General features: G+C 40.9%; 1 protein-coding gene across 5 annotated transcripts in view; it reads left to right on the top strand.

Annotated features, from left to right (window-relative positions):
- The window catches only part of dacha (dachshund a), a 403,352-nt gene that overhangs the window by 176,866 nt on the left and 199,992 nt on the right, over window positions 1–26,494 (top strand). For all 5 annotated transcript variants that reach the window (XR_011964100.1, XM_072594911.1, XM_072594912.1 and 2 more), the window contains exon 2: window positions 17,767–17,882. Coding sequence is in view for 4 of the 5 variants with exons in the window: in XM_072594911.1 (XP_072451012.1) it covers window positions 17,767–17,882 (116 nt within the window). In the remaining variant the exon portion in view is untranslated. The remainder of the gene's footprint in view (window positions 1–17,766; window positions 17,883–26,494) is intronic.

Below are 26,494 nucleotides of genomic sequence, written 5' to 3'. Positions count from 1 at the left end.
TCATACGATCTTCCTACCATGCCAGGCAACATCCTGGTAAACCTCCTCTGCACTCGTTCCAATGCCTCCACATCCTTCCTATAGTATGGCGACCAAAACTGCACACAATACTTCAGATGAGGCCGCACCAGAGTCTTCTACAACTGCAGCATGACCTCAGGAATCCGGACTCAATTCCTCTACCAATAAAGCCCAGTACACCATATGCCTTCTTCACAGCACTATTTACCTGGGTGGCAACTTTCAAAGATCTGTGTACATGGACACCAAGATCCCTCTGCTCATCCACACTATCAAGTAGTCTACTATTAGCCCAGTAATCCATCTTCTTGTTACTCCTACCAAAGTGAATGACTTCACACTTAGCTACATTGAATTCCATTTGCCACCTTACTGCCCAGCTCTGCAACTTATCTATATCACGCTGTAACCTGCCACATCCTTCTTCGCTGTCCACAGCTCCACCGACTTTCGTGTCATCTGCAAACTTGCTCACCCAGCCTTCAAGCCCCTCCTCCAGGTCATTTATAAAAATGACAAACAGCAATGGTCCCAAAACAGATCCTTGTGGAACACCGCTAGTAACTGCACTCCAAGATGAACTTATACCATCAACTACTACCCTCTGTCTCCTTCCAGCCAGCCAATTCCTAATCCAAACCTCTAATGCACCCTCAATGCCATACCTCCGTAGTTTTTGCATTAGCCTGCCATGGGGTACCTTATCGAACGCCTTGCTAAAATCCATATACACCACATCTACTGCTTTACCCTCGTCCACTTCCTTGATCACCTTCTCAAAGAATTCAATAAGGTTTGTGAGGCACGACCTGCCCTTCACAAAACCATGCTGACTATCCTTGATCACATTATTCCTATCCAGATGTTCATAAATCCTATCCCTTACAATTCTCTCTAAGACTTTGCCCACAACAGAAGTGAGACTCACTGGCCTATAGTTACTCGGGCTATCCCTGCTCCCCTTCTTGAACAAGGGGACCACATTCGCTATCCTCCAGTCTTCTGGCACTATTCCCGTAGACAACGACGACATAAAAATCAAGGCCAATGGCTCCGCTATCTCCTCCCTAGCTTCCCAGAGGATCCTAGGATAAATGCCATCAGGCCCAGGGGACTTATCTATTTTCATCCTTTCCAGTATTCCCCAGACCTCTTCCCTACGTACCTCAAGGCCATCCATTCTAATCACTTGTGACTCAATATTCACATCAGCAACAGTATCCTGTTCCTGAGTGAATACTGACGAAAAGTATTGATTTAGTGTCTCACCAATCTCTTCCGCCTCCACACACAACTTCCCACTACTATCCTTGACTGGACCGATACCTACCCTAGTCATCCTTTTATTCCTGACATACCTATAGAAAGCCTTTGGGTTTTCCCTAATCCTACCAACTAAGGACTTTTCATGTCCCCTTCTCGCTGCTCTTAGCTCTCTCTTTAGATCCTTCCTGGCTACCTTAACACTCAATCGCCCCAACTGAACCTTCACGACTCATCTTTACATAGGCCGCCCTCTTCCCTTTCACAAGGGATTCCAATTCCTTATTAAACCACGGCTCCCTCACAAGACCCTTTACTCCCTGCCTGACTGGTACATACTTATCAAGGACACCCATTAGCTGTTCCTTGAACAATCTTTTCATATCATTTGTGTTCTTCCCTTGAAGCCTATTTTTCTAATCCACGCATCCTAAGTCATGCCTCACCGCATCATAATTTCCCTGCCCCCAGCTATACTTGTTGCCCTGCAGTGCACACTTATCCCTCTCCATCACTAGAGTAAAAGTCACTGAGTTGTGGTCACTGCTCCCGAAGTGCTCACCTACCTCCAAGTCTAACACCTGGCCTGGTTCATTACCTAGAACCAAATCCAGTATAGCCTCACCTCTTGTTGGCCTGTCTACATATTGTGTCAGGAAACCCTCCTGCACACATTGGACAAACACCGACCCATCTAACGAACTCGAGCTATAGCTTTCCCAGTCAATATCTGGGAAGTTAAAGTCCCCCATAACAACCACCCTGCTACTTTCACTCTTCTCCTGATTCATCCTCGCAATACTTTCCTCTACTTCTCTCGGACTATTAGGAGGCCTGTAGAAAACTCCTAACAGGGTGACCTCACCTTTCCTATTTCTAACCTCTGCCCACACTACCTCAGATGGCAAGTCTTCCTCCATCACCCTTTCTACTGCTGTAATACTATCCTTGACAAGCAATGCCACACCTCCCCCTCTTTTACTCCCAGCTCTGACCCTCCTAAAACATTTAAACCCTGGAACCTGCAACAGCCATTCCTGTCCCTGTTCTACCCACGTCTCTGTAATGGCCACAACATCGAAGTCCCAGGTACGAACCCATGCTGCAAGCTCAAACACTTGAACCAAGTGTCATTCTATGCTGAGGTTCTAGGCATCTTGAGTTGTGAAGCATGGGGCTGGCCATGTTGCTGTGGGATGCTTTATTTCAGCTGTGCCACTTGGCCTTCGTGGTCGGAAACCCATCAGATAATGTTTCCACATGTAGTATCCTAAACACTTTGAAAGTAAAGGTGATGGTGAATCCTTGGGTGTTGGATGGACTCTGAGCACACTGTCAAAGAAAAATGGCAGATTGCCTCATTGGCAGAAAAAATGATGACCAAATGTCACAGGCTAGACATTCCAAGTTTCAGGACCATATCCCTGAAGGATGTGTGAAAGTTTGCAAAGGCCTGCTGGGGAAAGGTTAGCCCTGCTGTCATAATACACCAAAGGGCTGGAATCTGTTGAAAACCCCTTGGATTGTATGCAGCACAGAACCTTAGACATAAAATAGAGATTGCGAATATAACCTACAATTACAAGTGTAGTGAGGCACCTCAGAGTCGCGCCTGATGTATTAAAAGAAATTCAATTGTGCTATATTTTATGGAATGTCATATTTGAATCATGACATGATAAGCCTTTTAAAAGTTTTATGAATAAAACATGTCTTTTGTAAGAAATCTTAAAGGCAACTTTGCACCTCTGCCACCCCCAACTAAAATATTGCCAGGAACGGCCAAGACTGTAAACGAAACCACTGGCTGGCCTGGAGCCAGTTATAGTCAAGAGGCAGGAGCTCATGAAAAGGTTGAAGGTGGGATTTCCGCCTCTCAGGGACAGAACGTGCCACCTTGGAGATCTGCCAGCCAACCAAGAGAACATTGTCTGTGACATTGAATCAATGTTTGATGATGTTGCTGTGTGCCAAACTCACAGGGCCCAGTGAGGAGTGGACGCAGTGAAGAGGGATAGAGATGTTCATGGCGATAACCTGGGGTCATTTCTTTGGGGTAAGATGCTTTAAGGAGGGACACCCATCCCCTCTGTGCCTGCCCAGCACTAAGATTTTCAGGGAAATGTGTCAGTTTGGCTGCTGGCATGGACCTATCCTGCCAATGTGGCTGGATGACACATTTAAATGGTCATTGATTGTCTTCTGAAAGGCCTCACTGGTGAGCAGGCCACCCAACAACTATGCTGAGGGATAGGCTGGGGCAGGGAAGAGCAAGTTGTTGGCGACCAGGAGCGCTTTATATTTGATGAGCTTTCACACCCACTGATAGGGATATAGTTTTTTTATTCATATGAGGGATGTGGGTATTGCTGGGAAGACCAGGATTTGTTTCCTTTTCTGATGTTGCTGCACACATCTTTTCATTTATACCAACACAAATCTTTGAGTACTGAATGTATTTGGAAACTTGAATGTTTGGGAATTACTAAAAAGGATTGTTCCCACAGAAGAACACAATGGGCTGTGGTTTTGCCCACATACATTTTCCCCAAGAAAATTCAGTTTGCAAACACTGGGATTAAAAATAATGTGATTTCTAGTGTATAGTGACAGAGAGTTCTTAAAGAATCTTTCTAAATACATCTGTTTTAGTCACATATATGAAAAGATTGTACGTTTAATTGCACATGAAAGATTATCTTGAGAGCAACGCACAAACAATAAATTATTATAAATAATCTTAATAAACCTTTACAGTCAAAGGTCTTCATTAAGTGAATTAAAGACTCCTGATAACATTCTGAAGAACATGTCTCCATCTTAATTCTGAAGCAGGTTAATACTGCACTTTATTTTTCTGTTGACCACACTACTTAAGATTACAGCTAATTACATGTTCATTTATTTAAAAGAAATTAAATAAGCACCAGTTCCTTTGCAAAAAATACACTGCCCAGCACATTACTTCACCTTTTAAGCTATCAATAAACTATTGTAGTCAGAGATTATTCATAAAATGACAGTAATTCAGCCTCTTGTGAAAGTGCTGTGTGTTCAGGATTTTGACAACAATAGAATTACTTTCACAGTAGGGTGGATTGAATTCACACCAGACGCAATTGTGCTCTTTAGTAGCTCCCTCAAATACAGCTGTGCACTTCTCAAATTGTTCCTGCCTGACTGCATTACAGTCTTCGTTATGTGAAAAACAAAAAGATCAAATCCTTGGTGCAGTTACTAAACAAAAGAGAATCATACTCAAGATAATCATGATCTTCAATTAGTGCCACATTTTTACAGCACTCATTTTTACAATTCCTGTTGATTGAATGGATTTCAATCAGAAAGCCACCCTATTCTGAATGATTCAAAGTAATATATATATTATTTACACTGATGTTCTCCATAGTCTCTTGTTCCAGTAGTTTCTCAAAATGTACTTGCCTGAAGTCCCTCAGTTGACAGTTTCAAAGGTTTTTAACTAAGACACGTTATTTCTGTTGGACACTCACTGTAAAACACCAATTGCACCATTTTTGTTTGGAGCTAGGATGGTGACCACTAACAAGCTGTTAATATTTTCGGTTTTCCCAGCTTTTCAGATCTTAACTTCTTAGATTATGTGGGAAATGTAGAAGAACTGAATGGGAGACACCTTTCCATTTCAAAGCATCCGAGTGTTGCAAAAATGAACTTTAGTTTTGTGGTTCTTGAGCTCTGTGATAAACACAAAAAGGTGTTATTGAGATACCTAAATAGAAATAAACAAAGAGTGCTTGGTTGATAAGAATTCTTTCTTCTAAAATCATCCATGAACTGATGGGCTGTGTATTGCAATGTTTTTGGCTAAATGTCAATTGTTTCAAGTTTTTTTGAAAGTATTCATGCCTCATGACCTAGAGAGTTTTTTTGTCATCTTACCAAGCACATCTCATTAACTACTGACCTAGCCCTTATGGCATCCTTCACATCTGATTCTATCCCCATTTTACCACACACCTATCCTAGAACAACTCTCCCCACACCTGACATCCACCAAAAGACTGGCATCCCTGGCACCCTTGTCAATTTTAAAAACCAGTTGTGAACCCAGACAGGCATTAGTAATCTGGAACTGCCCTGCATCGTTCCTGATGTTTGTTCCAGACATGACAGAAGGAAATTGTTGCCTCACTTTCTGTTGGACAGAGTGGTGCAGATAAAGGATTTCCTCTTTCCTCCAGTTACAGCAGTGGAGGCCATAACTACAGTCAGTGGCTCCCACCTGAATCAATGCAATCTAAGCAGCCTGATGGATTGACCAGTGATACAGGAAGAACATCAACTGTGCCAATATAAGTGCCACTATCCTCTGTCTAATACTTCACACTCACTCTATTACCACTGCTGTATCCACGTTCTGCCAATGTCTGTTATCTGTCACACTCACTATTGCCCAATGCATCTTACCTCGTTCACAGTCAGCCACTTCAACCCCGACACTACTAACCCTGCATGTCCTCTGCACTGCTTGCCACTCACTTGGGACATTTCCGACTCTACATCAAAAGTAACAGGTGTGCCATTCACAGTCATCTCCCTAAAGATCTGCTTCTCTCTCATTCTCAGAGGAAAGCAGCCCTCAAGAGGGCAGAAAGATTCAAGAAGAGTGTTGTGCTGTCCGACATTTGGCTCCTCACCCCCTCATGAGAAGAGGATCCTAACTCTGATGGTCCCAAACAGCTGACTAACCATTTCCAAGCTCCTGGGCTGGTTTCTGACGCTGCCCTTGACTTGCTATGTTGAGTACTTGACTGAGGACTACTGACAACCATGACAAGCTTCTTGGTTTCATGTCTGTGCTAATTAGCGAAGCAAGACTAAAGTATTGTGAGCCTGGTCGCTCTGGCTGAGGGGAAAAGTGCAAGAAAGGCAAGGCAATGCAAGGTAGGCTTGCTGAGAGCATCCGGGTATGCTCTGATTGAGTAAACACTATGACCGTGAGTGAGCAGCCCAGCATACAGTTTGGTCCAGTCCATGAGCTGGCTGTGTGTCCCTCAATGCACATTGTCCTTGCTGCAGCTTTACAATGTTTGTTGCCAGAGCAGCCAGAGGTACAGCATTGAGGTGCAGTATGTGGATTCGGGGATATGTCGTGAGGGCTTTTAAAGAGGGTTGCACATTTCAGATGCCAATGCCAATTTGTGCATGGGGTGTATGTGGCTGGTGCCCATGAAATGTACCCTGAGATGTTGGTACCTGATGTCTAACATGAACATGATTTTGAGGGAGTGGTGAGCTGAAGTGGCCAGCTACCTGCTGTAATTTCCATGTCGCGATTTCTCCGTACCTAGCTTGTTGGCATGTTTTTGTAAGATTAGAAGATTAAAATTAATGAAGCAAGTTGTGCCATTAATAAGATGTTTAAAATCTTATAATCATCATTAATTGGCAACTCACTGCTGCCTAGTGAGAAATCTGCCATTCTGTTCCGCAAAAGCATAAAAATGGAGCGAGATGCTCCCAATGTCGAGACAGGATTTTTTTCTCAGACTTCTTGTCCGGTTCTACCACAAACCATGCCATTGTCCTTGTCGCTCAAACTCCTAGTAATATTCGAGGAAAGAGCAAATTACTGCAGTTGCTGGAATCTGTAATAAAACAAAAACAAAAATGCTGAAAATCACAGCGGGTCAAGCAGCATCCAGGGAGAAAGAGCAAACTAACATTTCAAGTAAGATTCCACCCTTTGTCTTCCAATAATGCAGCCGCTAAACATTGCAGCATTGGGAAGGTTAAAACCAAGCAAACGCCTCCTTGACAAGTGAACACATTTTACCACTCTTCAGAATCGTTAATCTCTCAGAACAGGATAGACTGGTTATGGAGTTGCACCAGTTGCTGTGAGCTGGTGAGCATAACAGTTGCCTGGCAATGGATTGGACGAGTGTTGTATTGAGATACAGGGGTTCACTTTGAAGCAACCAAAACTTACATCTTAGCTTGTATGGTCATTGTATTATCATCTCTCTCCTTCACAATACAGTTTTACTTGAATCAGCCAATTGAGACTCCAAGGCTTAATCTTTCACAAGCTGTGTTAGAAATTTGAAACTAAGGGTGACCCTCAAGGAATGCAGGACAACCAAAGTGAGGGACCACATCTTAAAATTGAGATAGTTTGTCACCCTGATTTGAGAGCTCACTGCGTAGACAACTAAGGTACAGATTGTCAATATTAAGCAATGAAAATCAGGATGCACCATTTTTAAAACATATTTCTCCTATAGCTTTCTTCGACTCTGTCAGATCAGACCTAGTCTTGCTTTCCAACCTCTGCCATAGTTGCTCTTGAGCTGTCTGCTAATATAGGTGAAAAATTCCAAACGAACGATCTTGAAATTTTCCTCCCTTCCTGCAGAGACGTGCCGAGTTAGTTCCTGACATTTCCTCCACCTGACACTGTGAACACAATTAACTTGAATTGGTGAGTGCAGGGAAGAGAAACTTGTGATCACAAGCATAATTTGCCATGTTCGTTGAATTCTTCAATATACTGGTATCACTACCTGGTCACATTAATGAGGACAAGTCCATGACCATCAATTTGTTAAAAACCGTTGTGGAGACCTTCAAGAGACTCCACATCGTAGGATCTATGACTAATTTAACAGAGCTGCAAAAATATTTACAATGCGGTAGGTAGAGAGCCTGGACTCAGGAGCCCAGTGAGTTGTTGACTATGGCGATTCCCAGAGAGGACTCCTGCCTGTGGTAGACCCACAACATGTACCCTGGGGAATTGGAGGTGGCAGAGGCAATGTTTGGAGCAAGGACTTCAGCTACAGCATATTGCAGATACCTTGCAAAAGCCCTGTATATGTGTTTGTAGAGCCCTTGTTCACAAGATTTATATCTTTTCTTTATTATTTCTTTCCTAGTCTGGAGGCTAGGTGACAGCGTGAATTAGGGTTGAAGGACTTTAACTCAGAACTTTTACTTCCTTTTATTTTTCGATTTTATTCCTATGATTTTGTATTTTTCTAATTTATTCCTAAGGATCTATTCCTAGGTATCTTGTACCTCAGATGACGCCTTAAGTGGCAACTTGTATACTTTTCGCAGTACTCATGTGAGTACATAGGACAATAAGACTAATTCTAATTCTCCAAGGAGAACACCCTAGCTTCTTAAATCTGTACTCATTACTCCACATCTTCATCCCTGGCAACATTGTCATAAACCTCTTCTACATTCTCTCCAAAATCTTTGCATCCTTCCTAAAGTGCAGCACCCAGAATTAGTTGCAGTACCCTGTCTCAGTTCGTACTAGTATCTCTACAGGTTCACTACAATTTTCTTGATTTTGTATTTTGTACCCCTATTAATTTAAGTTGAGGATACTATATGATTTATGAATTTCTCTCTCAATCTGTACTGACACCTTTAACGACATGAATATCTATACTCAGGTCCCTATGCTCCTGCATTCCCTTTTTGAGTTGCACCCTTTAGTTTTACTGTCTCTGGCTTCTTACAAAATATATCACCTCATACATCTCTAGATTGAACTTCATTTGCCACTTATCCATCCACTCCACCAACTTGTCTATGTTGTTTTCTATGTTCTACACAGTACTACTCACAGTTTACAACGTTTCCATGTTTTGTTGCATCTACAAATTTTGAAATTATGCTCTGCATTCCAACCTCTGATCAAAGAAGCAAGAATACCACATCCAAATCATTGACATGTGGATAGCTGATGCCCATCACAAACTTTTGCAAAGTTCCAATAGTCAGAGCCACCTAACCTGTGAAGGTCTCTGAAAATATGAAGACCTAAGTCTAGTTATCAAATTACCTTTTGTCGTCACAACCTTTTGATTGTGTGTGTATTTGTATGAGTCCATGATTGATTGCAGAGGTTTGGAGAGATATGGGGCAGCAGTAGGCAGTTGGGATTAGCTTGGTTTGGGATTATGTTCAGTAGGGACTGGTTGGACCGAAGAGTCTGTTACTGTGCTGTATGACTCTATTTCTCTATAAACGGCTTTAAACTTATGTCGATGCAATAGTTTTACTGCTTTATTTAATCTGTTTTGCTCTGTAAATGAAGCATCAAGAACGTAAATGGTCCAGCTGGAGTTTACATGTTAGGAACCATAACCGAATGATACTTCAGTTTGATTTTGGTTGGATTCATTTGTTGGGGTAATACTTTGTTTCTTCATTTACAACAAAATCCAATGTGTTGGCTGTTGATTCTGAAGTAAACTGATCTCCGTGGCATTGATTTTATCTTTCCCAATGTTACTTTGAGTTTGACGTCGCTTCAAGAGGATTTCTTGAGATTGGCAAGAGTGATGTCCTCAAGCAGGCGTAGCAGCCAATCGTTTTGAAGAATTCTCAGAGCCCACAAAGTAGAACGTAAATATGTTGCCTATCTTCACATTTTAATCATTTTATAAATATTAATGTAAAGTGTGGGACAGAGTCATGGGATTAAGAGAAACTGAAATATTATATCATCTAAAAAAAAGTTTGACTTTTTTCATTTTTAAAACTGATAATCTGTTAATCAAAATGGAGAGGTTTGAAATTTTATAAATATAAAAATAGCTTTTCCAGGCCAGTGAGACTATTCAGAGGTAATTATTACATTGGTATATGGTTTAAATAAAAAAAACAAATTATGTCTCATTCAACAAGGCACAAGATTTTCAAGGATTTTTAAACAAAGATGAATATCTTTAAAAATAGTTTATTTCCATTAAAGTAGGCTCTGAAAATTTCCATCAGTGGTACTTTGCCAGGGCACCTGTGTAAAGCTGGTGGAATCACTGACAGCGTCTCGCTGGTTTCTGCGTTTTGCTGTGTACCTGTGGAATCCAGAAGTTGCTGTCAGTTTCACAGTTGTAATGACCGCAAAAGTTGACAAATTCACCATCGTAACAACTTCGAGTCTGGCCCAACAGTACTGAGTAAGCAAACACCAATATTTTGTTCACATCATACTTTTCTTAATGAATGTCTTAAAAGCCATTTCATATACTTTTTGGATGTAAATACAATTCTGTTGTAGATATTTAGTGCACTGTTTTATACATATTGTTCTGTGCATTACCATGTGTTGGGAAGGAAGTATTCTGTCAGTGTTGTGGAGTATTAGTATATCATAGGCTCAGCGGACTCCTACCCCAACTCTATTTTTAAGTTTAGAATCTATGCATCAATTGTTGAAGCAAGTACTGACTTCTTCAACAATCTTTGTCAAACTTTCCTTAAGTTTCTTTCTCACATACAGATCATAGGATGTTTAAAAGTGTTACAGTCTGAAAGAGTCAACGCTGAGGAGTACCTTAAGCAAAATTCTCATGATCTCTGTAATAATGTCTATCATATTAATGAAACTTGCATGCACTTACTATTATGCGATAAACTACATCATGAAAATGAACACCTCTTCTATTAAGTCTATTCAGTAATTTTTCTCCACTGAACTAGACTAAGCAGATCACTTGCAAATATTGAAAGAGAATGGTGAAAACAACTCTGCCTTATATTGAGCACTAGAGCAGTGAGCTTGTATAACGTGGTGAATAGTGATATGGATTACTTGTACAGCAAGAAGTTGTGTCATCTTACTTGGATAGTTTTGTCAGCTGGCTCAAAAAGACCAACAGTACGTTCTCATTACTGTTGATTTGTATGGACTTCCTCTTACCTTGGATGTCAAAATTACAGTCATGACTTTGACCAAACACTATTGTATAATTCTTCCACATAAATACAAATTTTCACCTTCATTGTTTGTGTGGTAATCTTTAAAATAGTTGTTGATGAGGGATAATAACTGGCAAGGGAAATTGGAAGGACAGGCAAAACTGCATCTCGAGTAGACTATTTCTGACCCCAGCTGCTGTTTGATGTGTGTAGTGGCTTGACCTGATTAATACTCCAACTCACCATTCCTGAACACAGAAAGGTATCATACCTGTCAGAAAGTGTCAGTCAGACTGAAGGCTGTCTTCAATAATTCCTGCAGCTGAAAATACAAAAGGGTGTGTGTGTACTTTTATGGGTTTAGGCAAAATAAGGCTAAGTAGTAATCATTCTTCTGGACAGAATCTTTCAAGGCCGTGAAGAACTTGGGCTATGGCAAAAATTTGGGAGAATTGTGTGAGAAGTTGAGCAAGGCCTTTCTCAATGGTGAGAACAGCAAGGTGCATCTCCCACTATGTTCCCAGTGTTGAGGCAGGATATTTGCTCCTGAGTGGCAAGGGATTTCTTAATGGGGAATATTGCTTATTATCACCCTTATTGTTACTTAATCTTACCTCATTATGCACTCTCCTACTCCTGCAGCCATGAGATAGTAACTAGCTGACACCAGATGGCCTCCTTCTTTAGAGACCGCAATTTCCCTTCCCACGTGGTTAAAGATGCCCTTAAACGCATCTCGTCTACATCCTGCACCTCCGCCCTCAGACCCTACCCTTCCAACCGTAGCAAGGACAGAACACCCCTGGTGCTCACCTTCCACCCTACCAACCTTCGCATAAACCAAATCATCCGCCGACATTTCCGCCACCTCCAAACAGACCCCACCACCAGGGATATATTTCCCTCCCCACCCCTTTCCGCCTTCTGCAAAGACTGTTCCCTCCGTGACTACCTGGTCAGGTCCACACCCCCCTACAACCCACCTTCCCATCCTGGCACTTTCCCCTGCCACCGCAGGAACTGTAAAACCTGCGCCCACACCTCCTCCCTCACCTCTATCCAAGGCCCTAAAGGAGCCTTCCACATCCATCAAAGTTTTACTTGCACATCCACTAATATCATTTATTGTATTCGTTGCTCCCGATGCGGTCTCCTCTACATTGGGGAGACTGGGCGCCTCCTAGCAGAGCGCTTTAGGGAACATCTCTGGGACACCCGCACCAATCAACCACACCGCCCTGTGGCACAACATTTCAACTCCCCCTCCCACTCTGCCGAGGACATGGAGGTCCTGGGCCTCCTTCACCGCCGCTCCCTCACCACCAGACGCCTGGAGGAAGAACGCCTCATCTTCCACCTCGGAACACTTCAACCCCAGGGCATCAATGTAGACTTCAACAGTTTCCTCATTTCCCCTTCCCCCACCTCACCCTAGTTCCAAACTTCCAGCTCAGCACTGTCCCCATGACTTGTCTGGACTTGTCCTACCTGCCTATCTCCTTTTCCACCTATCCACTCCACCTATCACCTTCATCCCCTCCCCCACTCACCCATTGTACTCTATGCTACTTTCTCCCCACCCCCACCCTCCTCTAGTTTATCTCTCCATGCTTCAGGCTCACTGCCTTTATTCCTGATGAAGGGCTTTTGCCCGAAATGTCGATTTCGCTGCTCTTTGGATGCTGCCTGAACTGCTGTGCTCTTCCAGCACCACTAATCCAGACACTAGCTGAGATTTGCCAACTTGGAAGTCAAAGTGGGTACCTGGTGACTCCTTGTATCTCTAGACTTCCATCTTAGACATTGAGAACCAATATCTCAGGGCACGCTCCATGGGCAATGGCAAAACACACCCATGTCCACAGACGGTGGCATCCAACACATTCCAGTTTCTCAGCACCACTGGAACCTCTCTGATCCACTTCCAGTATGTTTCGACACTTAGATGCTGCACTTGGAGCACACCAGCAAATATCATTGTAATGCTATTGCTAGGGCACTTTGCATCCTGTACCCAGCTCATGGACTGGACGGAATTATATACGAGAGCTACTCACGTGCTTTCTTTGCACTCATTTATTTAGCACCTAGCTGGATGCTCACAACATTCCAGCCTTGCTTTTTTCAGCACTTTGCCTCCTCAGCCAGTGCTAATAGACTCACTGTACATTTGGACACTAATACAGACACATGGACCGGAAGCTTGTCATGGTTGCCAGCAGTCATCGAGCATGGACAAAGGAGCTGAAAGTGACTGCCTTTGTCATCACGGCAATTCCACCATCTGCAAGGCACAAGTTAGAAGTTTAAAGGAATACTGCTCTGGATATGTGTACCTTCAACAACATTCAAGAAGCTTGACACCATCCATGACAAGACAGCTGTATGGAGGTTCAGTGGATAAGAGCAAGTGATGAAAGATTTTGCATGCAATATTGAGAACAGTAGAGTGTTAGGAGGTGTGTGCAGTAACAGAGAGTGAATTTGAAGTAACAGAGACAAGATGGTGGCCCTTAACCTGGTGGAGCAGAGAAGGTAATCAACCTTCCTACACTGCTGGGTTCCTTTAAATGGCTGTGACTGCACTGACCTCATTGGCAACCACACAGCAGGTTGGTATAGTATGGGGGTATCATGGGCTGCTCTGATAGTCCTATAGGAGGGGGGCATTTTTCTTCACCAGTCTGTCCACCAACTCCAGATTTCTGTCTGCAAGGTTGGCTACCTGTTTCACCTTACATGTTAGGGTAGTGCAGTTCCAGACTGACAGTGCTTGTCTGGATGCGCAATGGTCTTTCAAAGTTCAAAGCCAGTGCCAGGGATTGTGGGATATCTTGGAAAATTCTAGCCAGTGGTGAGTACTTCTAGCTACGACGAAAGAGAGAATTAGACTAGCCTTGGAGGGAGGGGCACCACTGGGACGTGGTAGGTGGTTAATGAGATGGCTTTGAGATGATAGCATGGGAAAACTCGCTGGACTTTGCACAGGGAAGCCTTCCATGAAGCTCAATGAAAATGACACTTTGCCAAAATATGGTAAGAGTTGGCCCTTTGTCTTTACTGCTCACGTATACCAAGTCTTTATATAATATGGGAACTTTGTCACTGTAACTCCTGTGCACCTATACATGAGTTGCTGAATGTGTACATTAGATTGACAATCTTGCTACACATGCACACATTCTCCAAAAACTGCAAGTTGGACACTGGACAGTGAAATGACTTTCCAGACTTGGGGAAATGCAGTAGCCTTGCAAAATTATAACAAGTGTCTTTATTGTCTTGCAACTTGAGAGAGTTTGCTGTGCACATGTTGACTGTTACATTTCCTACTCGACGTCAATGGCACACTTTAAAAGTATTTGAAAAGCGGCAATGTTTTGAGTTATCTTAGTGTCCTGAAAAGTGTTATATAGAGCTAAGTCTTTCTCTTTAGAGGCTCCCTTAGACCCATTCCAAATTGGTAGACAAAGCAAAAAAGGAAATCTCAGCTCAGTTCCAAGGAAGCTGTAAATGGTGATGTCTTGTTTTCCTTTAGATCTGGTCCCTTATTGAGACCTTCGTGTGAAATATTCACAAATTCATCAACTTACAAATAGCAGGGCAGGGAACTGCAGTCCCAGGAAACAATGATGGATGTTGGTTCCAGGCTGGATTAACTATTCTGCTGCTACACATTGCAGGGGATTCATCCTTTTACCTCCCATGTTGCATTGTCTTTTCATGCTTTACTTGAACCTGATAACTACTAAGGGGGCAAAAATGTTTGATTGTTAGAAGCCATCATGAAATATGTGGCACCCATGAAATTTATGCTGAATAACCATGGATCGTGGCTTGCTGCAGAATGGACCTTGACCCTCATCAATAGGGAACTGCCAAGCTGTGGATGCCAGTGAGCCGTCCAGCATGTTCATAAAGGCTCAGGTAAATTCAGCTCACTCAGTTGTGTAGCTGGTCTGCAGGCATCTCCAGGAAGTACAAGGGCTTGGTCAGGTTAGAAGTAGCCAGAGGTACTGTAGTGAAGCCAGAACCAGCACTCATGGTAAGGAGAAAACAAAAGTCACAACATTCAGTTTGTACCAAACTTGACACCGGCGTTCTGATGACAAATAATTCACCTTCTGCCATTTTGACAAAAGAGGGCACTTTGCTCTGCGTAGAGTTTAAGTGAACAGCAGCAGTTTCTCCCTCGAGTATTTAAGAGGGATCACAATTATGTGCAATAAAAATTGGTTTCTTTTTTAAAATAAGCAGCGTGTATGTTCCATTGCCACTGAATATTGGAGTGTCAATGTGGAATGATACAGTAAGCAGTGGATCAGATTTCGTGGTTAGAGTTCTTTAAGCAATTTGCTCATTGCACAGGGTGATGACAGTACATGGCAACCAAATTCCCGGTTCCAAGTCACTCATCGTCCAAGCCGCAATGATTGCCATTCTTTCACTGTAGCTGGGTCAAATCTTGGAGCTGCTTTCCTCACAGTTCTATGGATTTACCTACACGACATGAGCTGCAGCAATTTAAGAAGGCAGCTCACCCCAACTTCCCCAGAGCAATTAGGGATTGGCACTGACTGTTAACCCTGCCACTGGATGCAGTGAGCAAGTAACAAAAAAAACTGAGGCTAGGCATATCTGTGCAAGACTAGAGGAGCAATCCATGGGTCAATTCCTCATGGTATCATCCGTGCATGTCCTTGCAAATCATGTGGTAATGATCTGAGAGCAGGAGGTTTTCTTACTCTCATACAGATAATTATAATGAGTGAGGAAACAGCAACATTAAAAATAAGTGAGAGTAAAAGTGAAATGTTTTGCATCAAATAGCTTTGAAAGTCTGAAGTAAACAAGTGTGAATTATGTAATATTGTGATCTGACAGAGGGAATTTGTATCGAGTATATTCATGGTACGATGTACAGTATGTGCACACAGATGATATCAATTCAATGTAGTTTTCAGCTATCTAATTCTATCAGTTCAACTTGACTTGGAATGAACCAAATCAAGATGCAGCTCTTGATATGTCTAGTTTGCACTTTGACTATAAAACAGAAGTCAGAAAATGTAACCATTAGAAAACTGTATTTCTCACTTACTGCAGAATAAAGCAGTACCGTGAACATTAGGAAAGTTTAATGGCAGCCTTGTGTCAACAAACCTGGTCACACTTTACAACTTTATAGCGGAAACTTATTTTCAAAAGGATTCATTAAAGCTCCTCGTTAAAAGTAGTTGTTTTGCATCCTCCTGCTTTTGACGGTTTAAATAACCTTCATTAAATTGACTGCAAATTCCTAATCTGTTAAATTAATATTGAATGAACAAACATGTTTTAGTTTGTTGAAGACCTCAGATCTGAATTATTTTGAATTAAGATCTTTTGTACTGCTTGCAGTCTGTTTTTCCCATACACTTGAAAATGCACACTATTGATCTGTTTGGGAATTTATGATTCGGACTACGTTGCTGTAGAGGATTGAGCACAAATGAGACCTTCAGGCAATGAGAATAAAGTTATTAATCCCTGAACAAGTCAGTAATTTATTTACGACTATCTAGTAAAACAAATCTCACTTTCATCTTTTGTGACCGCAATGTTATCCTTCCCATCTGCTTAGCTGTACCAAGTTCCTGGAAACTTGGGAAATATTTCTCAGTTTCCTTTTAAGAAACTTGTTTCAAATCACTCTCTGGAAATGGCTGAGTAAACCAATGCTTTCTCTGCTGTGATCTAAACAATCAGTTCCAATTCCAACATCATTTTCTGACAACCACCTTGTGTGCTTTGGAAATCAATTTAAACAGATTAAGTTTTCTTTTTAATTATTCCTTTTGGATACGTTTCTACTTTGATTCTTGCAGTGGTAAAACATTTTTAAAACTCAAACCTTATCGTTTTTGCATGAATATATTAGCACAGATTTTAATTTCACTTGGGAAGCAATTTTTAATATCATGGGCGGCACAGTGTTTAGCACTGCTGCCTCACAGCGCCAGAGGCCCGGGTTCCATTCCAGCCTCAGGCAACTGCCTGTGTGGAGTTTGCACATTCTCCCCGTGTCTGCGTGGGTTTCCTCCGGGTGCTCCGGTTTCCTCCCACAATCCAAAAATGTGCAGGTTAGGTGAATTGGACATGCTAAATTGCCCGTAGTGTTAGGTGAAGGGGTAAATGTAGGGAAATGGGTCTGGGTGGGTTGCGCTTCGGCAGGTCGGTGTGGACTTGTTGGGCCGAAGGTCCTGTTTCCACGCTGTAAGTGATCTAATCTAATCATTTTAATCTGGTCGTTACTTGAGATCTTTACACAATTTCGATACTGTTACTCTTTACAGTGATCATGGATCTCTGCTTTTCAAAAGTTGTCCAGCATAATTTGAATCCAAGTTGTGTTATATTTCTTGCTTTTGTTAGGAAATCAATAGCATTAAAAAGCCCCTGTAGTGCAATAAAGACATTTAATTTAACATGTTCCAGTAATAAAATCCCTTTGATTATGAATAATGTTGAATAAAGATTAGGCTCAAATTTGTTGCTCTGTGTTACTCCCCCCCCCCACCCCCCACCCCTGCAACTCCCCTGAAAATTGACATTAAAAGACTAACTAGAACAAGGCTTGGTCGATGTTCTGTAAAATGGTTTTATTTTTCATACTCCTGTAAAATGGATGTTACTAGTGTTTGTGAGACTTATTTTTGGCCATCACTCTTAAATGTGGTTTGTTTGAAAGTAACCAACAAAATAATTAAAACCGCTTCTTTCTTTCTCCCTCGACAGTTCAAGGCCTGGAAGGCCCCCAAAACGTACCCTGAGTGTCACGTTGCCAGAAAATTCTCGCATTATGTCCCATGCAGTCCCAGGTCTCTTATCACCAGGAATCATCTCGCCAACAGGTAATGAAATCCATAAAATCATCAGCACAGACGTTGTAAGGCTTTTCAATTGAAATGAACTAATATTGATTGAATAGGCTTGTCCTTCAGGGGGTTTTATATTTTGCCAGAGGTTGGAATATTGGATTTTTTGAGTATTCATAAAAAACAATATAGCTTTGTTGTTACATTGTTTCAGATCCAATGTCACTTTTGCAATTCATTTGTTCAAGATATATTGCCTCTTTCTCCCAGATGCGATGAGATTCATTTGCTTCTATCATTTAAAAGTCAAGGAAACTGCTGCTTCTAAATACTTATATTTTTGACTGCTTGGGATTTAGTTCTTTAGACCTTGATTTAATGAACATCTGTGTCTTCGTCCATTAAACTTATTTAGTAAACTTAGATTGCTTTCACGTACAGTTCTCAGAAAGTACATCTTTTGTTTTAAAATGTTTTAAACATGAAATTGATCTTGTAGATTTTATGTATGTTATTTCATGATGCATCTATGATTTAACAGTCAACTTATAAAAGAGTGATTTATAAAATAATATATTTTTTCTGAAAGAAAATCTTTAGCCAATTTTCTCCAGTTTTTCCCCTCACCCTAATGTGTTGGCTTTCCGTTGAATAGAATTGCATAGGTTGAGGTCCTTTTCTGATATCTTGACAAGTGTCCAGCATTCAAGTTTGAGAATGGAAGTGGTCTGTTCAATAACGGGTTAATGAATTTCAGTCCATCCTCAGCTGATGCCTACAAAGTGCACGTAAGATTCAGAAATAAGAGAGTTTAACCCGATCTCTCCCGTTAACCCAAAGCTCTGAGGGCAATTGGTTCAACCTTAAGCTGCCTTGATTGACATCAACTGGCTCAGAGTCAAAAAGTGTGATGCTGGAAAAGCACAGCCAGTCAGGAAACACCCAAGGAGCAGGAGAGTCGATGTTTCAAGCATAAGCTCTTCATCAGGAATGTCCTAATGAAGAGCTTATGCTTGAAACGTCAATTCTCCTGCTCCTCAGATGCTGCCTGACCAGCTGTGCTTCTCCAGCACCATACTTTTTGACTTTGATCTACAGCATCTGCAGTCCTCATTTTCTCCCCATCAACTGGCTCAGCCCAGACAGATCAAACCCATGCCATGTTGGTCTGTATGGGTCACTAAGTCAACTGTATAAACTCTCAAGTTACATCATTGAAGCACACATTATGTGTAATTCTATTGCACTCTTAGAAGCCAAAAGAACTGTGGATGCTGTAAATCAGAAACAAAAAACAGAAATTGCTGGAAAAGCTCAGCAGGTCTGGCAGCATCTGTGAATAGAAACCAGAGTTAACATTTCTGAGGAAGTGTCACTGGACCCAAAACATTAACTTTGAATTCTCTTCACAGATGCTGTCAGTCCTGTTGAGCTTTTCCAGCAATATCTGATTTTGCTTCACTGCACTTTTGGCTGGTCTCCAGCTTCTACTCTTGGTAAACCTGAAGCTGTCCCAAACTTGGCCCATGTCCTTCCTGGTGCCGAATCCCATTCTCCCATCAGCGCTGTGCTCGCTGACCTATATTGGCAACCAGTTAAGACATGCCCTTATTTTAAAATTGTCATCATTTTTTCTCAAATCCTGTCATCTTGCCCTTTCTATCTCCTGTGATCTGTTATCTTTGCTCTAATTTTGAACTGTTTGAACTTCTTGATTTAAATCATTTTGTCACTAATAGGTATGTCTTCACTTGCCTAGTCCCTGAGCTCTGGGATTCCTCCTAAATCAGTTTTCCTTTATACAATCTTAAAACGTACCTCTTTGAGTAAGCTTTAGGGATCTGATTTGATTTTTTTTTGCTATTGATAAGGGAGGGAAGACCACGGGATCCTGAAGGTAAGTACCTTTCCACTTAACTGATGGACCTACTTTATTTGCTTCAGTAGCCCTGCTGGCTACAGCCTTCACTGAAGGCCTGAAATCCACCTTGCCTTACAACCAACCAGGTGCCCAGGCTAGCTGGAATATTGGAATATTGAAAGGGTAAATAGGATCACTGTTAAATTCTTCCAGCATTTCAAACCACAAAGCATCTCGTTCTCTTCCCATTTTGTTAAAGTTCAGTCCATTGTTATACCATAACTCACGAGAGTTGGTGTACTTAGTACCAGAGGTCTAGGACAGTTTTCCAAATGAACTGTTTAATGGATTAATGATGACCAGAATTCTGAACTGACTCATTTTAAACCGGCCCATGGATGTGGTTTCTAACAGCCATGGCTCAATTGGCAACAGTTTCACCTCAGAATCAGAAAGTTCTCTGTTTCCATGACTTGAGCTCAACCATCTAGTCTGGACGTTGGTACATTATGGCTCTTGACCTGCATTCAGTTTCTTAACATCCCATTTGTGACTTGGAATTTTAAGCAGCCAGTTCTTTATTTTTATGAAGACATCTAGAAATAATAAATCAACTGAATTTCAACTTAAATAACTGGATAATACTATAGTTTTCTGATCCAAGGTAGTAGGTTCCATAGTTTCAAATGAATTTCTTAACAAGAAAGGGTATTGTGCTTGAAATAAAACTGTTGGGTTGTCTGTCTCTTATTTGGATGGGGTATGTCCTTGGGTTTAAGGATCAGATTTTATAGTTGTGCTATAAATATTTCTAGTACAGCTGAATACAATAAATTATTCTGAATATGCATTTATAAGCTATTTTTATATCATGAAAATCTATGGCCTGGAAAATTATTTTTGTCCGCAGCATTTTAAGCTAAATACTTTTTAAAGATGATTTTACTGATATCACACAATATTATGCAAAACACAAAGGCAAAAATAATTCTTTTCTTTTTAATAAGTAATTCTGTTATTGATTTTTTTTATTCCAAAAAGAAAGTTGATGTTTTGCTAATTTTTTTGTCTTTCAGCTCTGAACAATTTGTGTGTCAGGCAAATTTCTTCAAAATTAGTTTTCATATTTTAAAAAAAAACATTTGATGCGTGATCTAGGCTGACATTCCAGTGCAGTGCTGAGGGAGTGCTGCACTTTCAGGGATACTGACTTTTAGCTGCCACACTAAACCAAGGCCCTGACTACTCTGTTAGCCTGATATAGAGGGTTTCACAGCGGCAGCACCATCTCCAGTTTTCTGGACAATATACATCCCCAAGTCAACATTACAAAATCAAATTATTTCTTGGATACAAATTGCTGCTGTGATTCCTGTCTTCCAACCTTAGCGTTCATGCTTATAAAGATCTTTGAAATGTCCAGTGATCATAAATGATCATCTTTCGTTAATTAATAAAAAGGATGTTTTAATTTCCTCTATACATATGGTCAAGTAACTAAATTACTGTATAAGAATTCCAGTTGGTAAAAGCTTTCTTTTCCCTCAGTGGGGTGGAAGCCAGGGCAACCTTAAGTTCTTGCACCTTCTGGAGCAGACACTCAGATGATACTGGGATTCATTCAGTAATTGTTGTGCTGAGACCTCTTGCAAAGCCACTTTGCACAATCTAAGTTAGTTTTTACCTGAGGTTGAAGCACTGTAGCAGCAATTTGCTTGGCAATAAGTGACACCATTAGGGCATTGATTGAGCTAGTGGATACTGTTCCATTTGAAGCTGTGCAGAGATTTGTGAGTGTCTGCCCACTGAGTAACAGTGTCCCATAAGTCATTCTGCAGAGTTGAAAAAACAGGGGATTGTACTATTGTCCCTTCTGTCACTTTTCAAAGCCATTGGGATTGCATGCTGAACTTGCATGTGATATTGAAGGAACAAATAATTCAGAATTAGTCATCCAATTTGAATTACAATGAAGGATTCTATGCCAGGGCACCTAATTTGGTTTTGACCATTCATTCTCTGATTTTATGACAATGGAATTGTACTTGACCGTTCTCCAAAATAAAGGAAAAGAGTTTCAATCCCTTCAATAGAAGCTTTTTTCATGTTAGGTTTGAGGATCAGGTTTTATAGTTGAGACGTTAATACTTCTAACACAGCTGAAAACAATAAATTGTTTGTGTGTCCTGGAAGAAGTATCATACTTGATGTAGGAGTTGTTGAAAGCCTGTTTGGCAGGAGGTGCCAAGCACGAGATCCTTGAATTTGTCTATCCTGTGATGTTGCACAAATGTAAGGCCTGTGAGTGAAGTGCACTCCTTCTTCCATTTCCATCCACTTCCAAAAGGACTAAAGTCTTCAAAGAACCCCATTTCCTGTAAGAGAGTGAGGAGTGATGGAAACCCAGGCAAACTACAGTAAATGGCGAGTGAAAAGAGAAGCAAAAGCGTATGAAAGCCAGCTTTCAAATGGCACTGACTGAAGAAGTTTGTGTTTGATATTCACCATAATGCAAAGAAGTGTAACCAATCTCTGCCTCCTCATGCAATTGTGATGATTTGTACATACCAATTGTTCCCTACCACCATAGTGAATGTTATTGTTGATATCAGCTATTGATAGTCAGACTGTTTTAATAATTAAGATATGAATGTGGCTCTAGTTCCTCTCCAGTAACAATGAATAATATGACATCTAAGCAAATAAAGCAAAAGTGAGGGATATTCTACACATGTCACTTTAAGTGATTTTCCTATCATCAACGGAGTCATAAAGAGTTATAAGAAGTTTCAGGGTGTCAGAGGGGAGTATAATGAGTGGTCACAATTCATGTTAATTTAGTTAGTTGATTTCAAAATATATTATTCTTGTAACCAATGTAGCCCCAAATGGCTATGAATTCACTTTAAAAGCAATATATATTCATCAAATAACTAAATGGGAATGGGTTAACATAATGCAATGTTCTACACGGTTATTAGATTAGATACATTTTTTTAGATTAGATTACCTACAGTGTGGAAACAGGCCCTTCGGCCCAACAAGTCCACACTGAACCACCGAAGAGCAACCCATCTCCTACACCTAACACGATGGGCAATTCAGCATGGCCAATTCACCTAACCTGCACATGTTTGGACTGTGGGAGGAAACCAGAGTACCTGGAGGAAACTGTGCAAACTCCACACAGGCAGTTGCCTGAGGCGGGAATTGAATGCGGGTCTCTGGCGCTGTGAGGCAGCAGTGCTAACCACTGTGCCACCGTGCCGCCCATATGACTTAAACTTAATTTAAAATGTGCTTTTCTAAAATCCAATATTTCCACCTTAAAGCTGCCTATATGAGAAAAAAAGGTGACTTATTCTGGGCTGCTAAGGTAGCTGCTGTCATTGTGATAAATCACACTTCCCACAGTGTCTGTGCCCCATCTGGTTTGCCCCAAAACAACTCAACAGGATTTGTCTTGTGTAGCTTTTACACATACAAAATGGAAATGTGTGTCTGAAAATCCTAATGCAAATTACAGAACAAACAAGACTGTGACTGACAGTGAGACTGTCAGAGGTTCAGGAAAACTTTCACCAACCTTTTAAGCATTGAAAGAGTGTAGATGCTCTGCAGTTATTAGATATGACAAGGTCACCTTTAATTGTTCATGACAGGGCTGTGTCTAATCATGCACTTGTACGACATGAATCCAACCACAGAATGCACTGGACTGAACAAGCTTTGTTTTTAGTTTAGAAAAAGAACTATCATTTAAGAGTTTAGGAAAAAAATTAAGGAATTTGACCTGTATTAATTAGTGAGCTGAGTTTACATAATTCAATAATTGCCTGAAATTAGAATATCTGTTTAAACTCCATGAAGGTTCTACATTCTTTTGCTCAGAATGGATTATTTTATTCCCAAGTCATTGCCACATTTCTGATGTTTCAGCAGCCTATTACTTTGCATTTTATCAATCATAAATTGTCTGTTCTGGTTAACATGCTGACCAATGTATTACTGAGACTTCCAAACCCAGAACATCCCAAGTTCTGACTTCCATCTATGCTAAATTAGCTAAGTTCTGCTGAGCTTGGCTCATGTAATGGCTTAGGAGAGAGGAAAGAATTAGTCAGGGCTTGTATGCCTGAATGCTGCCTGCTATTCCTGTGAGGTGACATGATTGGGCTCAGATGTGCCTAGCTGTTGAAGAATAGTTATTTCTGCTGGCCATGTTACCATATTCCAAATACAGGGAAATAATTTTCTGCTTAATGAAAGATATCATTGAATGTTCCACTGGAGCAAAAGACCAGTGGGCCCAATGATCGTCTTATGTTGCAAGTTAGACGAGAGGATTCTGATTCAGATCATAAAAAGTAAAATGATTTAAAATGATTCCAATTGACAAACATTTCAGTTTTATGAAATAATGAGCAAAAGTAATGTTATGTTGTAGCTGTTTATGCTGTTTGTATGGTCATGCCCAATTCAAATGTTTCAATTGATATGTGTTTAATAGCTCCCATGACCTGCATACAGAAACACTTACAGTAGTGATGGATATCATGTGACTATGACAAGATAGCCAATAAGTGAAAGGTACAGTTGCATTTCTCCAAACAAACTTCTTTATATTAATAGAAGCATTGTCATTTGCAGTTAGTTGCAAATTACTCTGTATCCGTAGTCTCGAGAGAAGTTATGACTCAGTACCTAAACAGTGCATTAACTGTCATCAGTTCTATTTTTGCCAGTCTTTTCAAATGCATTGCATACATACTCATTAAATCATGTAGGTCTCCTAATGATACATATGTACCTTGTTGTTTGCAGTTCCTCTGGTGTTGGTTCATTTTTGGGGTGATGTTGCTTCTCTAGGACTATAATTGCCACATACAGTGCTGTTCCTGATCCATTTCTGTTATGGGGGGAAACAGTAGACTTCTGAAGCTGTTGCTCATTTGTTACTTATAGGAGAGTAGATCATCTTTTCCAGCTCTGCTGCCTTTGGTAAAAGCATAGCTTCTTCCTATGTCTTCAGTTGCTACAATATACCTGGCTATTCATCTCATGCAAATTCAAGGTGATGATTGTTTTACATAGGTCCCAGGTTGCCATGTGGGCTGAGGTTTGTTGAATGTTTGCACTCTGACTTTACAATGCTCAGCTCCTCTGGCAATAATGTAGCAGTTTTATCAAAGTGAAAAATGGCTTTCTATTGTTTCACATATTACACATGTTACTATATATGACTTCATTGCTTTTTCACCATTTCAAGAGTAGTTCGTGCATGATGTGACATTAATTTTTGGACTGGATATTTTCCATGCCTTCATTGAACGTATTTCTCCATTCTAGGATTGCCTTTCAAAAGACTATGCTGGAGTTGCTCAATTTTTTTGTGATCCCTTTGATGAACTTCACATCCCCCTCATCCTTTCCATTTGATTGGAGTTAGTGCGGTAACGATGTATGGTGTTAAGTTTCTGAGTGGCTGAATTATTCAGTTATGTACTGAAGGCTGTGGTCACTCATCATAACATTTGGAATGCAATAAGAACTTAAATGTGCTTTCAGGCATTCTCTGATCTCACTGGGCTCGACAAAAATTATTGACATGACCTAACCTCACTTCCAATATGGTGGTTGATAGGGAAAAGATGATAATTTCCTGTGAATGTGGAGGTACTCTAGGTTTCATCCATCATCTCTCTTGGTTGCCACATGTGATAATCACTTTAGCTTTCTAAACATGGTATTCATTACAAGCACTGCATTGGTTTAAATCGTCCTTCATTTGATAGATTGACCATGAGACTACTTGTCTTGTCTTTCTCAGAGTGCTGTCAATTCCTTGATGGCTCACATGGATATGTTTCCCTATCTCATTTCCCATCTTCTTGAGGATAATGACTTTATTTCTGTTGTGCAAGGTCCATCTTAGACTATCAGTTTATCTCTGTATGCTCAATACATTCCTGAGGCCAACAGGTATGTCCTTGAAGCTTTCAGGCTGTTCTTTCATCAGTATTTCCTACAGTACTTGGAAAATTGCATCATGTTGCATAATTTCCTTGGTTTCATCAATATATTTAGCCTTCTGATTCAATGAATCTGTTTACAGTCATTGAGTCATAGAGATGTACAGCATGGAAACAGACCCTTCAGTCCAACTCGTCCATGCTGACCAGATATCCTAACCTAATCGAGTCCCATTTGCCAGCACTTGGCCTATGTCCTTCCAAACCCTTCCTATTCATATACCCATCCAGATGCCTTTTAAATGTTGCAATTGTACTGACCTCCACTACTTCCTTTGGCAGCACATTCTATACACGCACCACCCTCTGCGTGAAATAATTGCCCCTTTTATATATTTCCCCCCTCACCCTAAACCTATGCCCTCTAGTTTTGGATTCCCCCACCCCAGGGAAAAGACTTTGTCTATTTATCCTATCCATGCCCCTCATGATTTTATAAACTACTATGAGGCCACCCCTCAGCCTTCAACGTGCCAGGGAAAACAGTCCCAGTCTATTCAACCTCTATTCAAATCCTCCAACCCTGGCAACATCCTTGTAAATCTTTTCTGAACCCTTTCAAGTTTCACAACGTCCTTCTGATAGGAAGGAGACCAGAATTGCATGCAATATTCCAAAAGTGGCCTAACCAACATCCTGTACAGCTGCAAAATGACTTCCCAACTCCAATACTCAATGCTCTGTCCAATAAAGAAAAGCATACCAAATGCCTATCTACCTGTAACTCTACTTTCAAGGAGCTATGAACCTGCACT

Source organism: Chiloscyllium punctatum, chromosome 25, assembly GCF_047496795.1.
Source record: "Chiloscyllium punctatum isolate Juve2018m chromosome 25, sChiPun1.3, whole genome shotgun sequence".
NCBI lineage: Eukaryota > Metazoa > Chordata > Chondrichthyes > Orectolobiformes > Hemiscylliidae > Chiloscyllium > Chiloscyllium punctatum.
This window is presented reverse-complemented; position numbering and strand designations above follow the sequence as displayed.